The following is a 25,487-nucleotide window of genomic DNA, read 5'->3' on the forward strand; positions in this document are numbered from 1 at the left end:
TATTACTCTTTGTGTATTTGTCAACCTAAACTTTGCCTTTAGCAGAGAAGTTATACATAAAACATATTGTCCACCTATGCTACAGTTCATTATTATGGTTTTTAATGATAAGATGGAGTAGTATCTGAATGTTTTTAATGTAAACTGAGAAGTTAAAATGGTTCCAGCTAATCCCAGCACTCTTCAGAGCATTTATCTTTACATTTTAGTTACCTTTAAAGACTACAATGTCAGAGGTAACTTGGATACAAGTAAAGATCCATGAAAACTACTGAATGAGATGATGATGCATTCACTGAAGTCTCTGAATAAGCAGTAATAATGATCATTCTTAATGGGCATCAACATCACACTCAGGATGCTTATCAACATACCTACCCCATTCTTGATTATGCTGTCTGCCAAATACCGGTATTTGATCACATCTTTTTTTGGCTACAGTCATCATCATCATCATAAACAGTTTCCATCATCAGACTGGGTCTGTTCTTCCTCTTGGTCATTTCATTCACAACTCCATTTGATGTTTCGTCTTGGCAACCCTCTTGTTTTCCATTCTCTTTAAGTGCCCATACCATCTTAGTTTTGATGTTTCTGTCCTGCTCTGCAAGGTTTCCTCTTTCACCATTTCACTTAAACTTTCATTCCTCATTCTCTCCCTCCTTACTCCTATCCTGTCTGAGGAATTTCACTTCACATGCCTGTAATCTGCTTACACCTCTTTTCTTCATTACCTGGGTTTCAGATGCATAGGTCAGTATTGGGATGTCGTAACTTCTATACAGTATATTACTTCTCAACTTTTTTGTGGGACGTCTTTGTTTCAAACCAAGCTTTCAACAATTCAGAGGAATGCTTCTGCCTGTTTGCCATTTTCACCAACCTCTTTCTTATTTCTTCCGTTTTCCCCTGTCACACTTCACACGTACTTGGCACTTTCCACATTCTTCAATTGTTCACCTCCAATCCGTATTCCGCTAGCTGGTCTTTCTTTCTTTTTCAGGATTTCACATTTGTTTGCATTAAATTTAATTCCTCACAGTCTCTCAGCCCCACTGATGTGACGCACACTGGACTCGCATACAGGAGGATGACAGCCCAAACCCACATCCAGCCATCCTGATAAAGGTTTTCTGTCATTCTCTAAATCACTTCAGGCAAATGGTGGGATGTTTCCTTTGAAAGGGAATGGCCAACTTTCTTCCCTAATCTGATGGGACTGATGACCTCGCTGTTTGGTCCCTTCCTCCAAACCAACCACCTGTCTCTTGGTTTCTTCCCAGGCATCTGGCTGTTCCTCTCCTCCTCCTCGTTTCCCCATCTAGTCATCTGCAAATATCATTGCTTTCATCTTGTCTTCTCCAGTTTTTTCTGCCTCCTTAGCCATTATCTCATTGAAGACCACAATGAAGAGGAGAGGCGACAATGCACTTCCCCATTTCACACCACTTGTTTTCTGGAATCAATCCATCCTTTCATTTCCAACTTCCACACAACTCAGTTTTCCACAGTACACCTCCTCCATACTGCTTGTTGTCTTCTTTTTACCAGTCCCTTCTTTTTTAGTGCTTCCCAGGCCTTTCTTCTATAGACACTATCAAGTGTCTTTTCCATACAAAGAAAGGCCATCACAAGGCCTTCCCCAAATTCATAGTGATGCTGCTGGGGCTGCCTCACTGCAAATATAATGTCAACAGTTGAGTCCTACCAGGTCCAAAGCCATGCTGTTCTTGACACTTGTTTGTATTCTTATACCTTGGCACAGTGTGGTATCTGTGCGACCCCTGTAGTTTCTACAATCCTTCCTGTTCCCTTTCTTGAATATATTGACAATTAGCTCCCTCTTCCAATCTTCCGGAGTCTTCTTCTCACTTTCCACAACCCTCACGACATGATACTGCCACTGTTTCCCAGCCTCCCCTGCTGCCTTCACAATTTCCACACTTACTTCATCCATACCTGGTGACTTTCCTCCTGTCATCTTGTACAGTGTCATTTTCATTTATTTCTATGTTGGACTAGGAGATGAGGATAATAGACTAAACAAGGTAGCACTGGACCTGGTTACAATACAACACCTAATTTTCCCAACAAAGTGATAGACACGAGCACAGAAGAATATTAAATTAGTGTAAGACTGGTTTACGAAAATAAAAGCAAAGAAATTACTTATCCAGATACCCTTGCTGAGCTGTAGCTTTTGAACTATTGTGTAAACATAGATGTATTTCCCATAAAATAATGAGCCTGACAAATATAGATGAGCTATGCATTTAATTTCACACAGTATGAGAAAAAGAAGTCTGGAGAATACATTAAAATCATTTGAGGCAAAAGTGTGGGCATCAACAGATATAAATGAATGAAAAAATACAAGATTTATTTTAATTACATATTAAATGTAACAATTTGGTACAATGTGTTTCACAGCATATATGCAGTATGTTTAACATAAAAATGCTTCTCATTGGATTTTAAAAGTATATTCAACAAAGAAAGTCTTTACTTTGAATTGGAAATGCCTGAAGTTCAAAGCTGACAAAACAAAGGTAGAGCTTTTATACTAAAATAAATATATTCAATTATTCTTTTATACTCAAATACGAAACATTCTAAGACTATAAATAACAAAGTAATATAACAATTTGAAAAAGGTTTGATTATTTTAAAGAAAAGAACAAGTGAAAAAGTTGCTCTTTTGTAGCTGCATCACGTTTTCAGCCTTCTTCGTATATCACTTTTTAAGTAAATGTCAAGTCGGTCACAAGTAATTAATAAACAGCTATTTTTATATTAGCATTGTAGGTAGTGGTAAAACACTTTTTTTCTTCTGTTCACTCAAGTAAATAGGAAAATTGGTTGCAAATCTTTTTACAAGCTAGTGCATTGAATCCAGAACTATACCGGATATTTGTTTTATATGTTACTTACTACTGTAACTTATTCAGTTTTTAAAATTATGCTTTTATCATTCTGGTTTTCGGAGTATTAATTAGCAGCTCTAACAAAAAATACACAAAAGAATACGCACACAATTTTATCAGTCAACTATGTCCATATGACATTTTACACACTTGGCACCAGAAAAAAATTGTAGGAGTCTGTTCTATGGTCATTATTTAGTACCCATAACGTCATCTATTACAATACCAAATTTAGTAAATTGTTCTGCATGCTGGTCTTTTAATTCTTTAATTTTTTCAGCTGATATCCTTTCTTGTTTTAAGCGTACTTCAGAAACATCTGCAGGAGAGTCATGGTTCTGGTTGTCTTCTTCACAAAGTTTGCAAATATCTATTAATGGGTTGCCGAGAGGCTTGCATATTTTTTCCTCTTCTTTGCTTGGTGCTGGTGAATGTCCAGTATGATTCTGAAGAACACTGGGGGGAAAAAAGGAAGAATGTTATAATTTTTATGTATGTGGGGTGATGTTGAATTTTGTTCCCATTATACAACTAAAGATTGTCGGGGAATATCAAAACTAGATACAAATACTATGGACAACAGTAACAAGCTTAAAAAATGTGCGATGAGTGTTGTAGACTAGTTTTGGAGTGAATGGCTGTCTTCATCCAATATAAAATAAAAAAGAAAGAGGGCTGCAAACTGTAAGAAGTGTTTTTCTTTCTATTGGGCCTGCAGCATAGTATGTCACAATATATTTTGAAAAGTATAGGTCCAGGCTATGTGCAATAAATTTAATATTCTTTATTACAATGGCTGTTGAGCTTTACTGCCATTCTCAAGTAAACTGTGAATAACACTTGTGAAACTATCTTCACGTATGGTGATTGTCCATGCGAGTAATTATACTTTGGAATAGTACACTAATACTTATGTCTAGTTTGACTTGATGTCCGCATTGCATCTATAGTAAACTATCATTGTCCCATTCATAAAGCTTATGTGACATGTAATAATTATAAACTATGGAACATGTTTGGTCCGTTTCTTGATAGTTTGTTTAAATTTCACATTTATTTGACAGTTTGTTAACTCTGCTGCTATATGTTTGCAGATAATAATAGCTAAGCAATGATAATGTTATATTTCACTGATTGAACTTTCTTGTGAATTAAGTCTTTGGTCTGAGTATGTTTTGTTGCCCGTATGCACCAGGGATGTTCAGTTAGTAAGGTAATACTTTCTTTTTTAGGCTAATTTCAGTTGAAAAAAAAATGCAGAATTTGCTGTGGGACATTGTGTAATATTCCTGCTTCAGCCCCAATAGTTTCACGAAGTTCTGATATGTGGTGGTACTATACAAAGCCTTCAAAAATGGCACCTGTAATGGAGGAGATTCTTTTGAAGGAAAACCAGAGCATCACAGATATTCACTGGTGGTTGCAAAACGTCCATGGTAGTGAGCAAAAGCATGCAGAGTCCTGAGTTGAGGTGTCTGTCATCATCGCAGTGATGTCAAGCACCCCTGTCCGAAGACCAACGCACAGACCAGCCACACACAGCTGAGACTCCTGCAATGTTGGAATGTGCGGACACACTCATTTGAGGTAATTAACATACCACAATCAAACACCTCGCTGCTGAACTGGATGCAAGGATTCAGATGAGTTTGCACACCCGAGAGCAACCCACGAAACTTCACTGCAATGTTCTTCCTCTTCTACCCTACAGTCCAGATCTTGCATGTTATGACTTCCATCTGTTTGGCCCAATGAAGGATGCACTCTGTGGGAAGTAGTACATGGATGATGGAGAGCTTACTGGCTATTGATATAGAAAGACGCTAGCTCCGGTGTTGACAAGTAGAGTGGTACCATGTGGGTATACAGGCCCTTCCAGTCAGATGGCATAAAACCATTGTATTGAACTGAGATTATGTTGAAAAATAGGGTTCTATAACCAGAACAGTGGGGAATAATATGGTGTACTGGAATCCAGAATAAAAGCAATTTGCTTACAGAAAAAAAAGTGTTGCTTTACTATCCTTTTTTGTGTTCCAGTATGTCGACAAAGTTTTCCAGATAATATTTATGTTTAAAGTTTGTGTGTTCATTTAGTGTTTTGTCTGGATAGTCCTTTGTATATATATATCTCTCCAATTCTTCAAATATGTTCATAAAAGTTCTTTCGGTATTCTATGCAGTATTTGTAATGCAGTTTAACTAGAAAATATCTGAAGAATTGGATATATACATACATTTTAAAAACTATCCAAATGAAATACTAAATGAACACACAGACTTCAAACATAAATATTATCTTGACTTTATCGACATACTGGAACACAAATATGGATACTACATGTGGACAATGAAACATACTCTGACTAAAGATATTATTCACAGTGAAATACAATTAGTAGAATATAACATTATTGTTGCTTAGCTAACTATACTTTGTAGTCACAAAAAAAGAGAATATGAAAAATTCATCAGAATGTTAGTACAACAAAGGAGATAAGATAAGGATAACATTTAGGAGCCTGGGTCAGGAAGATTGAAAAGCTTCCCCATGACAACTTTGAAACACTCATTTCCGTAAGTTAATCGACTGGTGATATGTATAAAACAAGATGAAGCATATCAAGAACAAGCCGTAGAAACACTTTCACATGAGACAATGACATGCATACAAGTTCACTGAGGAACTGACCATGGGTTGTGGGAGGCATACAGCACCACCAGCCAACCACACCAGAAAGAATGCATTCTGCCATCTCAGACTTGTGATGCAGCCATCAAATGACAACCTAACGCCTGACCAACACACGTACAACCAACTCCCACACCAAATAAAAAGCATACAGAACAACAGACATTTGAAGGACAGAGAATAATATGATAGTTTTTTTTTGTTTTTTTGTTTGGGGTTTAAGGGCGCTCAACTACTGAGGTCATTAGCACCCAGTCACAATTGTTAGAGCACATAGAATCTAGTAAAACTCAAGGGGGGGGGGGGACACCAGAAAGTTCTTACAAAGATGCAGATAAAATAAGTGAAAGAGTTAATGTCTTTGGACAAGCCAGTCAAAGTAATGAAATGAAGAACACGAGCAGCTGCTCGAGCGTCATCAGCTAAAATATCCGGTAAAGTAGATGGCAGAGACAGAACAACACGAGATTGACTAAAATGGGGACACGACAATAAAACATGGTGCACTGTTAATGCTTGACCACAAGGGCACTGCGGGGCTGGGTCACCGGAGAGCAGGTAGCGGTGGCTAAACCGGCAATGCCCAATCCGCAACCTGGTCAGAAGGACCTCTTCTCACCGAGATGGTCGGGAGGAGGTTGTCCAAGCAGTTGGGAACAGTTTTACTGCCCGGAGCTTGTTTCCTTGAAGTGATGACCAAGTATCCCACCACAATGACACAAGCCTCTTACAAACAACCCCACTAACGTCAGATGATGGGACACAATGGGAGGCTGGCCGAGGCAGGAGGACTGCAGCCTTGGCTGCAGCATCAGCAGCCTCATTCCCAGGCACTCCTGCATGGCTGGGAACCCACAGAAAGCTGACAGGAGAGCCATCATCAGCAAAAGAATGGAGGGACTGCTGGATCCGTTGCACCAAGGGATGGACCAGATATGGAGCTCCAAGGCTCTGAAGAGCACTGAGTGAATCAGAGCAGAGTACATACGATGAATGGCGGTGGCGGCGGGCATACTGAACGGCCTGATGGAGAGCAATAAGCTCGGCCGTAAAGCTGGAACACTGGTCGAGGAGCCGGTATTTAAAGGTGACGGCCCCGACGACAAAGGCACAGCCGACACCATCGTCAGTTTTGGAGCCATCAGTGTATATAAAGGTGTGACTGGCAAGTCGCGCACGAAGTTCGACAAACCGTGAGCAATACACTGCAGCCGGAGTACCCTCCTTCGGGAGCGAGCTGACGTCGAGATAAATATGAACCGGAGCCTGGAGCCAAGGTGGTGTCGGGCTCTCACCCTCTCTGAAGGTGGTAGGGAGGGCAAAATCCAATTGTCGAAGCAGGCGACGAAAGCGGACTCCAGGGGGCAGCAGGGCAGACACATACAACCCATACTGACGGTTGAGAGAATCGGCGAAGAAGGACTGATAAGAGGGGTGGTCGGGCATTGACAACAGCCGGCAGGCATACCGACAAAGCAGTACGTCGCGCCGGTAGGTCAATGGTAATTCGGCAGCTTCAGCATAAAGACTCTCGACGGGACTAGTGTAGAATGCTCCGGTCGCAAGATGTAACCCCCAATGGTGGATGGAGTTGAGACGGCGTAAGAGGGATGGCCGAGCAGACGAGTAGACAAGGCTCCCATAATCCAGCTTTGATCAGACTATGGACCGATACAAGCGAAGCAGGACAGTGCGATCCGCTCCCCAAGATGAACCACTAAGAACTCTGAGGACATTAAGGGAATGTGTACAACGGGCAGCCAAATAAGAGACGTGCGGAGACCAACAAAGTTTCCTGTCCAATATGAGCCCTAGAAACTTAGTTGTTTCCACGAATGGGAGAACAACGGGACCAAGATGTAAGGATGGCGGAAGGAACGCTTTATATCGCCAAAAGTTGATGCAAACCGTCTTCTCTTCAGAGAACCGGAAGCCATTTGCCACACTCCATGAGTATAGGCTGTCTAGACAACGCTGAAGGCAGTGCTCCAGGAGGCATGTTCTCTGGGCACTGCAGTAGATCGCGAAGTCATCGACAAAGAGAGAGCCTGAGACATTAGGTGGAATGCAATCCATAATTGGATTAATCGCTATGGCAAAAAGGGCTACGCTCAAGATGGAGCCCTGAGGCACTCTGTTCTCCTGGAGGTAGACGTCGGACAATACGGAACCCACACGTACCCTAAACTTTCGATCTGTTAAAAAGGAATCAATAAATGGGGCAGGCGACCACGTAGACCCCACCTGTGCATAGTGCGGAGGATACCTCCTCTCCAACAGGTATCATAAGCCTTCTCCAAATCGAAGAACACGGCTACCGTTTGGCGCTTTAGCAAAAAGTTGGTCATGATGAATGTCGACAAGGTCACAAGGTGGTCAACAGCGGAGCGGCGGCAACGAAAGCCGCATTGAACATTGGTAAGTAGCCGTCGTGATTCAAGAATCCAAACTAACCGAGTGTTAACCATGCGCTCCATCACCTTACAGACACAGCTTGTAAGAGAAATGGGGCGGTAACTAGTAGAAGGAAGGTGTCTATCCTTCCCGGGTTTGAGTATAGGAACAATGATGGCGTCACACCAACGCATGGGGACTTGACCTTCGATCCAGACGCGATTGTAGGTACGAAGAAGGAAGCTTTTGCCTGCCGGAGAAAGGTGTGCCAGCATCTGAACGTGAATGGCATCTGGCCCCGGAGCAGAGGACCGGGACAGTGCAAGTGCACGTTTGAGTTCCCGCATAGTAAAGGGGGCATTATAAGTTTCCAGATTCAGCGAGTGGAAGGAAGGTCGCCGAGCCTCTTCTGCCTCTTTCCTGGGAGGGAAGGAAGGGTGGTAATGGGCGGAGCTTGAAACTTCCGCGAAAAAGCGGCCGAAGGCATTGGAGACATCCACAGGATCAACAAGGAGCTCATTACCTGAGGTCAGGCCAGGTACCGAGGAGTGGGCCTTAATGCCGGACAGCCGGCGCAGGCCACCCCAGACGTCAGAAGAGGGAGTAAAACTGTTAAAGGAGCTGGTGAAAGAGGCCCAACAAGCTTTTTTGCTGTCTTTGATGACTCTACGGCATTGAGCTCGGAGTCGTTTGTATCCAATACAATTCGCCAACGTAGGATGGCGGCGAAAGGTGCGTAAAGCACGTCGTCGAGCACGGATAGCGTCTCTACAAGCCTCATTCCACCAGGGGACGGAAACGCGACGTGAAGAAGAGGTAGTACGAGGAATGGAACGTTCGGCAGCATTGATGATAACAGCCGTGAGGTATTCGACCTGACTGTCACAACTGAGAAAATTGTGGTCCGGAAAGGTCACCAGGGAGGAGTAAAGTCCCCAGTCAGCTTTCGGTATGTTCCAGCTCGAAGGGCGTGGGGATGGGGTGCAGTGCAGGAGACGAACGACACAGGGGAAGTGGTCGCTCGAATAGGTGTCAGAAAGGACATACCACTCGAACCGACGGGCAAGAGTGGTAGAACAGATCGAGAGGTCCAAGTGGGAGTAGGTATGAGTAGAGTCCGAGAGGAAAGTCGGGGCGCCAGTATTGAGGCAGACAAGATTGAGATGGTTGAAGACATCCGCCAAGAGGGAGCCTCTCTGACAGGATGCAGGAGAGCCCCAAAGGGGATGATGGGCATTGAAGTCGCCAAACAATAAAAACGGCGGAGGAAGCTGAACAAGCAGGTGCAACATGTCAGCCCGACTAACTGCGGATGACGATGGAGTGTAGACGGTACAAACAGAAAAAGTAAAGGCAGAAAGAGTAATACGGACAGCTATTGCATGGAGTGGGGTGGTCAATGGGATGGGATGGTAATAGACATCGTCCCGAACGAGCAACATGACCCCACCATGAGCTGGAATACCGTCCACAGGGGTGAGGTCATACCGCTCCGAGGTATAGTGGGTAAAAGCAATACGGTCACTTGGGCGGAACTTGGTTTCCTGGAGACCAAGGACGAGTGGACAGTGCAGGCGGAGGAGCAGTTGTAATTCCTCCCGATTAGATCGAATACCTCTTATGTTCCAATGTAACAAAGCCATCGCTAGTCAGAAAAAAGGGTGAACCAAACGGCCGCGGAGGGCCAGGTTTCGAGGGAACAATGCTACAACCGGCGGGAGGCAGATCCTGTTCCATCGAGTCGTTGCCAGCTGCGGCCACTGTCATGGGTTGCGTAGGAGGGGCAGCATCATTCGCCGACGTGAGGCCAGCTGAGCGCCTGGCAGCAGAGCGTCCCGGCGAAACTGAGGACGTCCGGGAGCAGCGACTCACGGATGGAGCGTCAGACGAAACGCGCCGGGGTGGAGAGGGGGATAAAGACCTCTTTTTGGAGGCTTTCTTGGAAGTCCGATGAGGCACGGGGATGATGGGCTGGACCCGAAGAAGGTCCTCACGCGCGGGGTCCGTTTGGGAACGCCGGACCTCGGAAGCCGGGGTCCGGAACATTTCCCTGATGGACGCCTGAGAAGAGGAGCGCTTCTCAGGCGGCGGAGGGGGAGGAGGAGGAAGGGTGGCCCCTGGGGCAGAGGGGGCAGGGGCCGCGAGGGAGGAGGATTTGGAAGGGAGGGATTTGGGAGGCGGAGGCATAGACCCCGGATGGGGTGACGAGGTGGAGGGGGGACAGGATAGGGGTGAGGATAATGTGGAAGGAGGGGACACGACTGAGGCAAACGATCTTGTCAACGTCACGGGATGGAGGCGGTCATACTTCTTCCTGGCCTCAGAATAAGAGAGACGATCCAAAGTTTTTAATTCTTGAATCTTCTTCTCCATCTGATACGCGGGGCAGTCTAAAGATCTAGGCGAGTGGATGCCAGGACAATTGACGCACCGAGGTGGTGGGGTGCATGTACGTTCCTCAAGAAGAGGACGTCCACAATTGCCACAAAGGGGCTCAGCCTCACACCGTGACGACATGTGCCCAAAGCGCAAACACCGAAAGCAGCGCATAGGAGGCACGTTGCACCGGTAGCACATCACCTTTACCTTCTCCGGGAGAACGTCCCCCTCGAAGGCGAGGATAAAGGCCCCAGTGTCGATGCGACGGTCTTTGGGGCCGCGCTGGACTCGCCGGACGAAATGCACGCCTCGGCGCTCCAGGTTGGCCCTGAGCTCCTCATCAGATTGCAGCAGGAGGTCCCGATCAAAAATAACCCCGTGTCCTATTCAGTGCCAGATGCAGGACAATGGATACTGGGATGTCCCCTATTCGGTCGCACGCCTGGAGCACTGCCGACTGTGTGGCGGAGGTGGTCTTCATAAGAACGGACCCCGAACGCATTTTACTGAGAGCCTCAATTTCCCCGAAGATGTCCTCGATGTGCTGGACAAAGAACATGGGCTTGGAGGTGGCGAACGTCCCCCCATCGGTCCGAGAACAGACTAAATAGCGGGGGAAGTACTTCGCCCCAAGCCGGCAGGCCTGTCCTTCCTCCCAGGGGGTGGCCAAGGGGGAAAGAGCAGGAGAACCAGAACCAGAGACAGTACCTTTCTTTTTAAAAGACTCGGCCGCAGAGCGACCCGATACATGTTGATGTTTCATCTGCGAAACGTCCGCCCCGATACCACCCACTCCGACCAGGGGCTCTCCCCACGGGCGCCACCCAGCCCCAGGAAGGGCCACCTGGCAGGATGACCGTTGCCGGGAGTCCTGATGCCCCAAGGAGACGGGCATCTACTCCTTGGCCGACGTGGGGAGGGTGCAGCTCAGGTATCGGCAGTACAATCCCTGTGTTGTCAGGGGGCTACAACCTAGAGGGTACATGATGACCCCACCACAACGGGCTGGCTACCGTGCTGGATTTCGGGTGCCATGGAAAGTCCATCATGATCATAGGTGCAGATGGGGATGCACTATGGGCGTAACTTGTGCAACCCATCAGGCGTTTAGGCCCAATTTGAGGAATAGTGGGTGTGGTTACAACGCCGTTACAATGCTGAGTGCCAAGGTCTTAGTGCACTGAGGACCAGGGATACACCACGTAAGGCGTCCTCCCCCAAAAGGCTCGTACTTCTGTAGAATTTTGAAAAAGGGAGGTCAAACCCCAAGGGGGACCATCACATGGAAGGCCGAAACGGTTGAAACTCCTTTTAGTCGCCTCTTACGCCAGGCAGGAATACCTCGGGCCTATTCTTACCCCGGACCAGCAGGGGGGAATATGTGATACGTGTTTCCACTGTGGACACCCTGGACATATTGAACACTACTGCAGAGAATGACCAATACATGTACAACCAATTCCCACGCCAAGTACAAACCACACTGAAGAACAGACATTTGGAGGATGGAAGATAACATGATGGTGTGTTTCCACTGTTGATGGCCTGGACACACTGTATGCTACTGCACAGAAAGAAGAGTTTTTGACTACTACTACTACTACTACTACTACTACACTGCTAGATGTCAACCACTGAAACATTCTATTCATGTCAATCAGCTGCACACAATTGTAGTTGACCTGTCGAACTAAGTCTAGTTCTGTACTCTGGACAATGTCGTTCCTCAAAATGCCATGGCCATTCCCTGTCACTGTACAGAGGTACTAGCCATGTGCCCAGCAGCCAACATTAGGAAGACTAAGCAAGGTGACCATCTATGAATGTTAGGCCCCCAAAGATGCAAATCTTCCAGGGATGACAGTCACTACAATGTCAGGAAATGTCACTGACATCATCAATAATGGCCAACCTACCCGTTTGCTAGTCGACTTCTTTTCTGTAGTGTTGAGCATTTATCTTTTTCAGTTAAAGAAGACTACATGGAAGATCACAGCTCTAGACTGACAAAGTTATTCCAGCAAGCACGCTTAACAAAGACTGGTCTCGGCAGTTGTTTGCTGGTGAAGACATTGTTATCCCACCACTATCATCAAGGCAAGTTCCAGTCACCATCAAAGCAACTCAAGAAATCTCCATGCCAGCAATGTTGGTGGTCAAGGAGAAAACTGGATCACTAATAATCACAAGCATTCACAAATCAACTCTAAAGGACAGCTGAATCAGTCCAGGATGGACAGCTTAATGTCACAGATGAAGAATCATGCTCAACTACTAATACAGAGAACACAGAGGAGGAAACTGCTATCAGTGTGTCAATAGGATCTAACCTGACAGAGGAACAATGCCAGCAAGTGGCAGCTGGTCTGAGCTAAGTTTTTGGATGCTCGAAAATCTGGAGTGGACACGAGGCAGAAAAAGAAACCCAAGGCAAAACACTGTACCAACACTGGGGATCATCCACCAATTAGCCAGTGGTTGTCAACAACTGAACAACAGATAATCTGGGAGTAAGGGGAGAAGATGCTACAAGATGGTATCACTGAACCTCCAGAAGGTCCTCTCCCGTGGTTGTAGTGAAGAAGTACGGCACGTGACATTTCCGTGTTGACTACCAGTCACGTCGATAGATACGTACCCACTGATGCAGGTTGTTGAAACTTTGGACTCCTTGAAAGGAGCAAACTATTTCTCATCTATAGGCATGCTTCTGGCAAACTGAAGCTGACTAGGCCGACTGGGAAAAGACTGCCTTCGTAACTTCTGACAGTAAGTTATGCTGTCTGGACTATGTAACACTACTGCCACCTTCAAATGTACAACGGACAACCTGTTTTGACACATTAAATGGATGACATGGGTCCACTATCTAGATGACATTGTCGTTTTTTAAGATATTTGAAGGACATCTAAGTCATCCAATTACCATTTTGAAGTGTGTTCAGACAGCAGACCTACACCTGCATCCAAAAAAGTGCCTCTTCAACATCCAAGAAATAAAAACCTTGGGGCACCTAGTGAATGGCAATAAAGAGTTTCCAGATCCAGAGAAAATAGAGGTCAGCAATTTTCCGAATATTTGGCACATTTGTGAGAAGTTTTCTCAGAATGTGCTCATACTACTCATGTTTCCTAAAGGGCTTTTGCACCAAGTGCACCCATGGAGATCCCAAGTTAATCTCAAATGAGGTACAAGAAAAATATTTCCTTATCCTTAATGAAGTGCTAACATCTTGTCCAGTTCTAACATTGTATGCTGAAAATGCTGAGACAGAACTTCACACTGACATTCATGTTTGGGATAGGGACAGTCCTAGTACAAATACAGGAAGGTGCTGGAAAGTTGATAGCCTATGCTTTCATAGTACTCACTCAGTCCAAAATGAGCTACTCCATAACCAAGAAAGAGTGCTTTGGAACTGCTGGGGCTCTCACTAAGTTCCAGTCATATTTATGAGGCAAATAATTTATTGCTGTGACAGATCGCCATTCTCTACGCTGGGTGACTGGCCTGAATGATCCATCAGGTTCATGAGTGAGCTGGGCAATAAGACTTCAGGTATTCAGTGTCACAGTGGTACAAAAGTGTGGATGCAAACATATGGACACTGAATGTCTTCCACTGGCATAACACAATGATATGGATCAAATCTCAGTCATTGCTGCAATAAATAAAATTGCTACTGAATAGACAGAAGATTCAGCACTGCTGGAAACATAGAAGCTCTGAAGGAGGAGGAACTGGTCAAAGGAGAATTCCAATTAATAGCCTGAACACTGTACAAGAGGAACTATAATCCAAAGGCACTGAAATGGTTGCTCGGCATCTCCATTCATTTATGGCCACCTATTCCAAAGTATTTTCCATGACGCTTCAACATCTGGTCACCTGGGATTCATGAAGACTCTAGACAGAATCAGATGCATGTATCACTGGCTGGGTCTGTACCAATCCATTGGACACACTGTGAGTTACTGTAAGGAATGCCAACAATGGAAGCATGCGTTGTAATTACCTCCCATCTGGTACTGATCCTGGCTGCAGCAGCCCCACCCACTGAATTGTAATTGACCTCGTGGAGAGGTTCCCAAAGCCAACAAGTGGAAACCAATATATGATATGCTGCACTGGGTACCACACCCACTATGCTATCACCAAAGCAGTGCCAACTGCTGAAGCTCTGGTAATTGCAAAGGTGCTTATAAAAGACATAATTCTGAAGCATAGAGCATCTTGTGTGATGATCTCTGATCATGGACAAGTTTTCCAATCGTGCCTTGGTAATTTCACGTTGAGACATCCCCTACAAGATGACAACTGCCTACCAGTATCATCACATTCGCATACAACACAGTGAAGCATGACACTACAGGTTTCACATTGTCGGTGTTGCTCCAGAGTCAACAGACTGAAATGATAATGAATATACTGTTCTCATTTCAATTGGATGATAGGATGACTACATGAAACATCTCTTCACTGGGACCAATGAACAAAAGAGCTGGCTCGCATATGGATACTCGACGCCCAGGAGAAAGACCAAGAGTACTATAATGCCATGCAATGGCCAGCGAAATACAGCCTGGGAGACTTGTTATGGATTTTTAGGCACAAGAAGAAAGTTGGATAGTCAGAAAAGTTACTAAAACACTACTCTAGACCATATTACATCCTCCACTGCCTGTCAAATGTCACATATCAAACTGAGGATTTTGACCCTTCATCAAGAAGACAAAAGCATATAGATGTCATGCACGTCCTCCATATGAATCCCTACTTCAATCAGAAGAGCATATTGATGGTGAGAGGTTCAAGGAAACTGAAGACATTTGACAATCACAAAGCTTTGATGGGAGGGGCTACCTTCATAGTGACAAGGATTTAACAACACGAGGATTCCCCAGCACCAGGATACAGAGAAGCCTTGAGAAGATCTAGATCCAGGGTGCTGTAGCTGGCTCCATTGAGAACTTCTGAAACAGTGGGTTGCCGTTTCTTCAGGAGAAGGAGCAGTGGTGCAGGTTGCGGTGCATGTAGTATGGTTTCACTTACTAGCTAGCTGTGAGTTGGCGTTTCAAACCCCCCTAAAATATTTTATGTTTGTATATTCTGAAATATTCAATGTTTGTATAAATACAGCATTCTGGAATAATCTACCATGTTCTCCACTAGGATACTACTTGGTTCTGGGTGCATGGCAGTGTCAGTAAGATAAGTGCTTTCGGTACTAAGTGATGACTTTCATTGACGACTTTGTCTTCAGATTTGGGCTTTTATTGTGGTTTAGACCTGACAATATTACTGCTATTTAAATTAAATCACAATTAACAGATCTTTTTTTCACCCTTGTAACATATACATCCTATCAGAGAAAAAAATTATTTCAAACCAAACACCTAGCCCCATAATCTCTCAGGTTTTTTTGGTGTAATTGATTAATGTTATGTTTTCTGTTCTTAGCCATGTTACTGATTCCATTTTACATAACATCTTGTTGTAGACCATGAAGAAAGTGCACATAACAACTGCTTGCAATATCTGATGAGGACACCTGGGTTGGCCATTAAAATATTATGTAGTAAATGGAATCAACAATACGCTGAACACCCAGAAGCATTCCATTTAATACCAAGCCAGTTATACACAGATTACACTATTATGAATTTGGGCATTCTGTTCAAAAGATAGCTGTATATTTTAGAGACTTTTCTTTTTATCTACAGATTTAACCTTCTGAACCACAAATAAAAACAAAACTTTATGAAGATGTTCTGTACACAAATGTATCAATAACTTCCAAGGGAAACTGAAGAATGTTTGTTCCACCTATATGAGCTTCCCGTGCTTCCTGTTCAACTGGAGGAAATTGGAGATTTTGCCATTTCGGGCAAAATCTATGCCCCTGGAAAAACCAATCTATTATCAGCAGTAGTCTGAACTGTCAGTTTGGCCTGAGGATCTGTTCACTTTTGAAATCACAAAATATTCCACCAAAATATTTTTATTAAGAGTACTTATGAATACCTCAACCAGAATCCTTTGCTGTTTACTCTAGGGTCAATCCATACAAAGTGGTCCAGCACTGGTTGCTTGACAATCTCAGAAAAATTTTATATTTGCTAGGTGAATTCCCAATGTTTGGTAGTCACAAAAATATTTTTTTAAAAATTTATTGTTAATTATTTTGGAATGGTGGCCATATTTGTTCCAGGCTGCATATGTTTTTTTTTTTTTTTTTTTGTATTTGCAAGCATCTACATTTTTTTACAATTATTCAGTAGTGAATTGTCCTAAGCCTTTCACATAAAATGCATTTAGTTCAACACACTCTGGGCTACAAATTAACATCATTATCACTTGTTGTTGTTGTGGTCTTCAGTCCTGAGACTGGTTTGATGCAGCTCTCCATGCTACTCTATCCTGTGCAAGCTTCTTCATCTCCCAGTAACTACTGCAACCTACATCTTTCTGAATCTGCTTAGTGTATTCATCTCTTGGTCTCCCTCTATAATTTTTACCCTCCACGCTCCCCTCCAATACTAAGTTGGTGATCTCTTGATGGCTCAGAACATGTCCTACCAACCGATCCCTTCTTCTAGTCAAGTTATGCCACAAACTCCTCTTATCCCCAATTCTATTCAATACCTCTTCCTTAGTTATGTGATCTACCCATCTAATCTTCAGCATTCTTCTGTAGCACCACATTTCAAAAGCTTCTATTCTCTTCTTGTCCAAACTATTTATCGTCCATGTTTCACTTCCATACATGGCTGCACTCCATACAAATACTTTCAGAAACGACTTCCTGACACTGAAATCTATACTCTATGTTAACAAATTTCTCTTCAGAAATGCTTTCCCTGCCATTCCCAGTCTACATTTTATATTCTCTCTACTTCGACCATCATCAGTTATTTTGCTCCCCAAATAGCAAAACTCATCTACTACTTTAAGTGTCTCATTTCCTAATCTAATTCCCTCAGCATCACCCGACTTAATTCGAGTACATTCCATTATCCTCGTTTTGCTTTTGTTGAAGTTCATCTTATATCCTCCTTTCAAGACACTATCCATTCCGTTCAACTGCTCTTCCAAGTCCTTTGCTGTCTCTGACAGGATTACAATGTCATCGGCGAACCTCAAAGTTTTTATTTCTTCTCCATGGATTTTAATATCTACTCCGAATTTTTCTTTTGTTTCCTTTACTGCTTGCTCAATATCCAGATTGAATAACATTGGGGAGAGGCTACAACCCTGTCTCACTCCCTTCCCAACCACTGCTTCCCTTTCATGTCCCTCGACTCCTATAACTGCCATCTGGTTTCTGTACAAATTGTAAATAGCCTTTGGCTCCCTGTATTTTACCCCTGCCACCTTCAGAATTTGAAAGAGAGTATTCCAGTCCACATTGTCAAAAGCTTTCAAACGTAGGTTGGCCATTCCTTAATCTCTCTTCTAAGATAAGTCGTAGGGTCAGTATGCCTCACGTGTTCCAATATTTCTACGGAATCCAAACTGGTCTTCCCCGAGGTCGGCTTCTACTAGTTTTTCCATTCGTCTGTAAAGAATTCGCGTTAGTATTTTGCAGCTGAATGTATTCTTTAATATATTTTTAATAATTCAAAATTATCAGCCACAAATTAAAAAAAACTCAATTATTGAAGAGTAGTTTTCCAAAGAAAGATTAATTTCTCAGCTTTAATATTTTTCTGCTATTATACTGTATAGTGTAGTTACTTTTTATGGAGTATCAATGGTGAGCAGCTTACACTTAAAAACTATACTATTTTAAAAAATGGCATTTTTTTAAATTTTTCCATTTTGTGGCCTGCAATATCTTTGTTGGGTGACCAGATAAAAATCTGAAAATTTCACTGTAAATATATCTTTATGATATCAAACTTCAGTATAAATTTCAACTTTGGGATTCAATTGGAAGTTATGGAAAAAAGCTTACAAACACGAGTCAAAAATATGTTTTTTAACATCTGTGATATCTGGTAGGTTAATCAGATAAAATATACCAATTGCATAATGTAACACACCACATTACACTAGCTAATGAGTATATGTCGAAACAATGCTGTGGTCATTGTTTCAGCAGGCTAACGGTTGCATCTGCAAGCCTATACAAGTCTGATTGTTGTCTTCCTCCATACACCAACAATTGTCTATTCACACTCATTTAGCTAGAAGTTCTTGAAGTGTGCAGTTGAAAAATTGTGTCTCAGTGTTCTATTGGTGCTATTATTAATGAAGCATGTCATAAAAGTGTGTGTGGAGTGTATCCCAAAGACATTACTTTAATTGAAGATTATAGTGAAGAAGAAAAGGTCAAATCAACATGCAAGTACCATGAAATGAAAAACTTAAAAATTTTTCACCACCTTTTTGGTCAGTCTTGCATAGACCCTTTTGAGAAACATAAGAAACCTATAACAAACGGTCTGCGAGAAATAATATTTGATAATTATTATAAAAATAAAAGCCCTTTTGTCAGTCTCATACCAGGAAAATTATTATGTCCAAAATGTTAATCTAAGATATTTGTAATTCACAAGAGAAAGTATAGTGAAACCTCAGATACAGAATTTTCTGACTTATCAGCAACCATTAAAAAAGTAGATAAAACTTGTGAAATCCTGGGTATATCGCCTGTTAGTAAAATTAGAAAACCAAGCCAAGATAAAAGACCTACAAAAATTGAGAAAGTGGCAGCTACAGTCAAAAAGAATTTGGAAGTTTCATTTCAAAATACAATTTGTACTAAAACAGATGGAAGTTCTAAAACTTCACCAACCGAATATGATGATTTGATAGAAAAACTAAAAACTAAATGCAGTACTTCAAACAAAGAGGATAAAATTAAGATTATCAGTTTACTGCTGAATTCTTGGAGTCAAGCAAAAGTTAGTGATGAATTTAATGTGTCAGAACGTCTTGTTAACAAGTCAATTAGTAAAAGAACAGGGAATTTTACCAGCATTACAAAAGAAAAGTGCATCTAATTTGGTACATGAAAATACAATCAATAACATTATTAAGTATTATGATGATGACAATAACAGCTGTTTGATGTCTGGCAAAAAAGACCTTGTTTCTGTGAAAGAAAATGGTTCTAAGATTCAAAGACAAAAAAGGTTAATATTGTGTAATTTAAATGAACTATTCACTGAAGTTAAAAAAGAAAACCGTGACATTAAAATTGGAAGATCAAAGTTTTGCGAGTTGGGAACAAGATGGTGTATTTTTGCAGGGGCATCTGGCACCCCTAATGTTTGTGTTTGTTTGTCTCATCAGAATGTAAAGTTGATGATAGCTGGGGCCAATCTTAGAGTTGACTATAAAGACCTTTTGTAAGTTATGGTATGCAATATTGACAGTTACAATTGTATGATCAAGGGAGAATGTGAAGACTGTCCAGGCAAACAAGCCTTACTTGACATGTTTGAAGAATCCAAAGAAGACGATTTGATGCCTTACAATATAAAATACAAACAATGGGTGACAAGACAGAACTGAAATTGTGACAGTCATGAAATCACAAGAAGAGTTTTCTGAATTATTGGTGCTAACCTTGAAACTGCATCATTTTATTGCAAAAGCTCGAAGTAAATTTTTGAAAGACATAGAGCAAACCTTGGCAACTGATGAATGCTTAGTTCTAGCTGACTTTTCGGAAAATTATTCCTTTGTTGTTCAAGATGAAGTACAATGGCACCACTGGGTAAACAAACAGGCCACAGTTCATCCATCTGTATTCTATTATAAAGATGAAGATAAACTAATGAGCCACAGCTTTTGTCATAAGCGACTACCTGGAACAAAACACTACAGCAGCGCACATTTTTCAATTAAAACTAACAAACTACATTAAACAGCATCACCTTTCCATAAAAAAACTTATTTACTTTTCGGTTGGGGCAGCAAGTCAATATAAAAACAAAAAAATTTTTATTAACATCTCCTTTCATAAAGAAGATTTTAAGTTTAATGTAGAATGGCACTTTTTCGCTTCATGCCATGGGAAGAATGCTTGTGATGGTGTCAGAGGTACAACAAAGCGAGCTGTCACAAAAGCAAGTCTGCAGCGGACCAATGACAATCATATCATAACACCTCAAGGAACGTTTGAATTCTGTAAAAAACATATCAAAGGAATTACCTGTGTTTTTGCACAATATGAGAAATACAAGAAGTCTATGACAGTGTCTTGAAGGAAAGGTACAATACTTGTCAGAAAATTAAAAGACACTCAATCTTTTCATTGTTTTGTACCCCATTCACACAACTTACTGAAGTATACGATCAAATCAACTTCACCTGATAGTGATATGGTTATAATAGAGGGAAACATTCCACGTAGGAAAAACACATCTAAAAACAAAGATGATGCGACTCACCAAACGAAAGCGCTGGCAGGTCGACAGACACACAAACAAACACAAACATACACACAAAATTCAAGCTTTCGCAACAAATGGAATGAAAGTAAATCTAATCTAATCTAAAAACTGTTGCCTCATCAGGAAAGAGGGAAGGAGAGGGAAAGACGAAAGGATGTGGGTTTTAAGGGAGAGGGTAAGGAGTCGACTCCTTACCCTCTCCCTTAAAACCCACATCCTTTCGTCTTTCCCTCTCCTTCCCTCTTTCCTGATGAGGCAACAGTTTGTTGCGAAAGCTTGAATTGTTTGTGTTTGTTTGTGTGTCTGTCGACCTGCCAGCACCTGATAGTGAACTTCATCAATGTGGAAAATTTGTACAACTGGTTCTTCAAAATAAAGACATAGTGGTTTGTGTTTACGATGAACAGTGGTGGATTGGCAAAGTTGATAATAGTGACTGTCAAAACCTAGATCTGCATGTTGTATTTTACCATTCTCCAGGACCAAGGACATCTTTTAAAAAAATTGAGAAGGATCAAGTTTGGATACCATTTGAAAATGTACTAAGGAAGATGTCTCCAATGGAATTTACAACTGTGACTGGGCGAACTTATAATCTAATACCCAAACTGAGTGAACAAATTTCTCGAATGTTCAATGAGTGATGTAATACAAACAAATAACAAGAGAACAATATAATGTAATTAGTACACTTATTTTCTATAAAAAAAGTAAGTAATCATAGATATGATTAAATTATATACTGTAACTGATATATTTTATTCCATAAGCCTAGATATCGCAGAATTTAAGAAACGTATTTTTGACTCGTGTTGTAAGATTTTTCCATAACTTCCAATTGACTCTCAAAGTTGAAATTTATACTGAAGTTTGATATCATAAAGGTCTATTAACTGTGAAATTTTAAGATTTTTATCTGGTTCTAGGCCACAAAATGGAACTTTTTTTTTAAATCCATTTTTTAAGTGTAATCTGCTCACCATTGATACTATACAAAAAGTAACTACAATATACAGTGCAATAGCAGAAAAAATATTAAAGCTGAGAAATTAATCTTTCTTTGGAAAGTACTCTTCAAAAATTGAGTTTTTTTAATTAGTGGCTGATAACTTTGAACTATTAAAAATATATTAAAGAATAAATTCAGCTAAGTGATAATGATGTTAATTTGTAGCCCAGAGTGTGTTGAACTAAATGCATTTTATGTGAAAGGCTTAGAACAATCTACTACTGAATAATTGTAAAAAATGTAGATGCCTGGAACAAATATGGCCACCATTTCAAAATAATAAACAAGAATTTTTTTAAAAAAATATTTATGTGGCTACTAAACATCGGGGTTTCACCCAGCAAATATAAAATTTTTCTGAGATGCTCAAGCAACCAATTATTCTTTTCTTGGACCACTTGGTATGGATTGACACACTATTCCCACAGACACTTGCTGGCCATTCTCCAGTATTTTATCCACTTACTTCTAGTCTCCCAAAAATTGCTAGTAGTGTCAACTATTTAATATGTCTCAAAGTCCACAGAACTGCTCTATCACATTTTAAGGCAGAACTAGTTAACACAAGAATTAAAGCAACAAGTGACTCATTAGAATGTCTCTGGCAACATGCACACCTGCATGGAAAAGAAAGTGTGTAATTTATTTTTCATGAGACTCCGCACAATAGTGGTTCATTCCTTTAGAAGTTGAGGTCAAAAGTCAAAGCATAAACAATACAATTAACACAAATAAATTTTAAACAAACCTCAATACTCCTCTGATGATACCTAATTTGTGGCCAACTGAAAATCCTTCAGTGTAGCCAACATCAAAACCTTTCTGGAATGCATTTTTCCTTCCTTCTTCTGCACCTTCTCTAAAACCAGCCTGGAAGATAAACACAATTTTAGGAAACAAACACACATAGCACAATATTGGCAGATTCTTGCTGGATTACACAAAATGGCTGGAGAAAATATAAGTGCAAATTATATAGTAGAGGCACTTAGCAGTGAATAGCCATACACACTTCTAACACTGTAACAGGATAAGCAATAAAAAGGTATGGGAGTCCTTTAGTACAATGGTACATTCATGAAAAGGAAAGAAGGAAGATTGGTGTCAATGTCCTAACAACAATGAGGTCATTAGAGATGGAATTCATGAGCAGGATAACAATATAATAAGCACTGTAGATAAGAGGAGAAATGAAGTGGAAGTTTTTCATTTTGCCTTTTAACAGTGATTGACAACGTAAAGCTGTCCTCAACTGAAAGGGACATTTGAACACTGACACCTGGCATAGTCATTTAGGAAGTAGTATGTCTTTGCTTATGTCTGACCTCTGAACTGGTTTACCAAACCAAAAGGCCTATTGATGAACATAGTTTTGTGAGTACATTAATCAACATATTAACTTTGCACTCAACAGATACATATTACTGTCAGAGGTGAAGCAAATGATAAGGGGTGGAGCGGTGGAGGGGGGGGGGGGAAGTAGGCCGAGTGAGGGCTGAAATGAGTCCTGGACTGACACTTAACTAGTTGTAGCCAAACAATATCTGTGTAGATTTGATTTATATTGTAAGTATATTGTTAATATCATCTAAAAAAATCCAAGCAATCCTCTTCTGCAGTTACAGAATAAAAACAGCTTTTGGTTTAGTAATATCAACTGAAAATTTTACACACATTTTCACGCGGTAAAATGTCTGTACGAGCCCTCAACAGCATTCATATAACTGGAAGATTAAATGAACGTAGGCTTACAGTGCCAGTCAGAATCCAGCCTCAGCTATTCGAAATTCTAGAAGAGTAGTAAATATGACTATTTTACATTACAAGCCAGACATTGAGAATGTATCAGTGGAATGTTCGTAATGTATAACAAAACAATGCAAATTATTCTGGACTTGCCTTCACTGTTACTTTACCATTAATGTACGAGTCTTCTTGCTTTGAGTAGTTTAATTTGGTTTTGTTTATAATACCACTATTTTACTAATTCAGATTACTGTTATTAATTTATTTATATCGAGGTACAAAATACTACTGCCAAGTGTGTATTAACTTACTATTAAGATGGCATTCTCAAAGGCAACATGTAGTGCGCCGCTAATAAACGGAGACTTCCTTCACTGACAATGATAGCTATTTTCTTCTTAAGGTTTCAAAAAATATAGAATTATACCCTGGTATCAATCTCGGGCGTAGAGAAAAGCCTCTGGAAATTTTATGTACGATACATGTGTGACAATGTAATCTCTTGTGGAAAGAAACTTCAAAAATGTTCCTACACTTTACTTAATTCTGGCTTTTCATTTCTTTCTTTATACTTTTATCCGAGGTGCTTCTCCATTTTTTCCAAGTTTCCTTTGGATTTACACTTAATGTGAAAGCTTATAAGAAAGCGAAATGGTAATTGTCATTTTTCGGAACTCGAAGTTTCATATTTGTCGAGCTGAATAAGTAAAACAGTTATCCTACGTCAAAGTTACGGTACACAGGCGGAACGAAATGGATAAAAACCTGAATATGCGTGTTTGTCACTTTTTGCCAGTCTTTTGATGATATCATCAAGTCGTACTCGGGATTATCACTTTCGTCATCCATTATCACAACCCTGTATTATAGAGAATTCATGTAGTAGTGTTTGCAATATTGACGACAAGTATGTTTATTGTTTACTTTTGACAACTTGTCATGGTCTATGAAATTCAAACACAAAGATAATACAGTCACTCGCACAGACCAAGATGGATGGATCACAGATGGATCGCAACTTCACGGAGAAAATTCGTTTGTTGAACAAATGGCAGCCACGGTTGACCGAAATAACTATTTGAGCCGTTTAGTTAATGATGAATAATCATCTTCACGACTGAAGATATTTTATCAACCAATGTTTCTTCCGACGTAAGCTTCAGAGTCTTAAACAAAACTGGCCATGTAATTATTGGCTCCTATGTACGAAGCTCCTGTTTGCAAATTTGTTTCTAAGAACTGAAGACCACTTCCATCTACTAACGGCAGCAACATAGTCATATCAATTTTCATTGTGTGTATTTTCCTTCGACTGACTCTTTTTGCAGACTTCCCAAAGAATATACAATACGTTCTCCCGCTGATCATGTTCTCTTACATGCGTAATTATTGTAAGTATTGTAAGTATTGAATGGACATGTGGACTGAATAAAGCTACGGAGTATAATCAGATGTTAGTAATATGAAAAATGAAAAGCATTGTACTCTCATTTCCTGACTGATTCGTGTGATAGAACTTCATAACATACAAGAACGACCGCTGTCACAAGGCTGCGTATATCAGCGAAGGAAGAGTGGTGAGTTAATCTGGCAATTGTTTAACTATTACTGCGGCCAGTTGCTTCACTATCTTCTCTATTTCTTCTATTAATGTCAATAAATTGTTCAGTTTCCATCTAAACTTCAGGTTATTAGGTGTGAAGACTTTTCCACCGCTCCATAGATTGAGTTAAAAAAGAAGGCAGGTTGCAATTTAACACCTCAGTGATGTCGAGATGGGACGCAACTTTGAGAGCTATAGGGACAGTGGAGAAACTGACCATGGCATTGGTGAAGGCATTACCCCAACTCTCATCTAAACGAGGTAGGGATAATTATTGAAACATTAAACCGGAAAAGCTGGACACGCATTTAACCCACCACAACCAAATACGAT

At 41.2% G+C, this 25,487-nt stretch overlaps 1 protein-coding gene across 1 annotated transcript; it reads right to left on the bottom strand.

Moving 5' to 3' along the window:
* Window positions 1-2,359: 2,359 nt before the first annotated feature.
* Window positions 2,360-24,488, bottom strand: LOC126259619 (protein YAE1 homolog). The gene is made up of 3 exons (XM_049956533.1): window positions 24,317-24,488; window positions 22,554-22,675; window positions 2,360-3,380 (listed from the first exon to the last, which is right to left on the bottom strand). The coding sequence occupies exons 1-3, from the start codon at window positions 24,398-24,400 to the stop codon at window positions 3,116-3,118; spliced, it is 471 nt and encodes a 156-aa protein (XP_049812490.1). The 5' UTR covers window positions 24,401-24,488; the 3' UTR covers window positions 2,360-3,115.
* Window positions 24,489-25,487: the final 999 nt, after the last annotated feature.

The sequence above is a fragment of the Schistocerca nitens genome, chromosome 5, assembly GCF_023898315.1.
Source record: "Schistocerca nitens isolate TAMUIC-IGC-003100 chromosome 5, iqSchNite1.1, whole genome shotgun sequence".
Lineage (NCBI taxonomy): Eukaryota > Metazoa > Arthropoda > Insecta > Orthoptera > Acrididae > Schistocerca > Schistocerca nitens.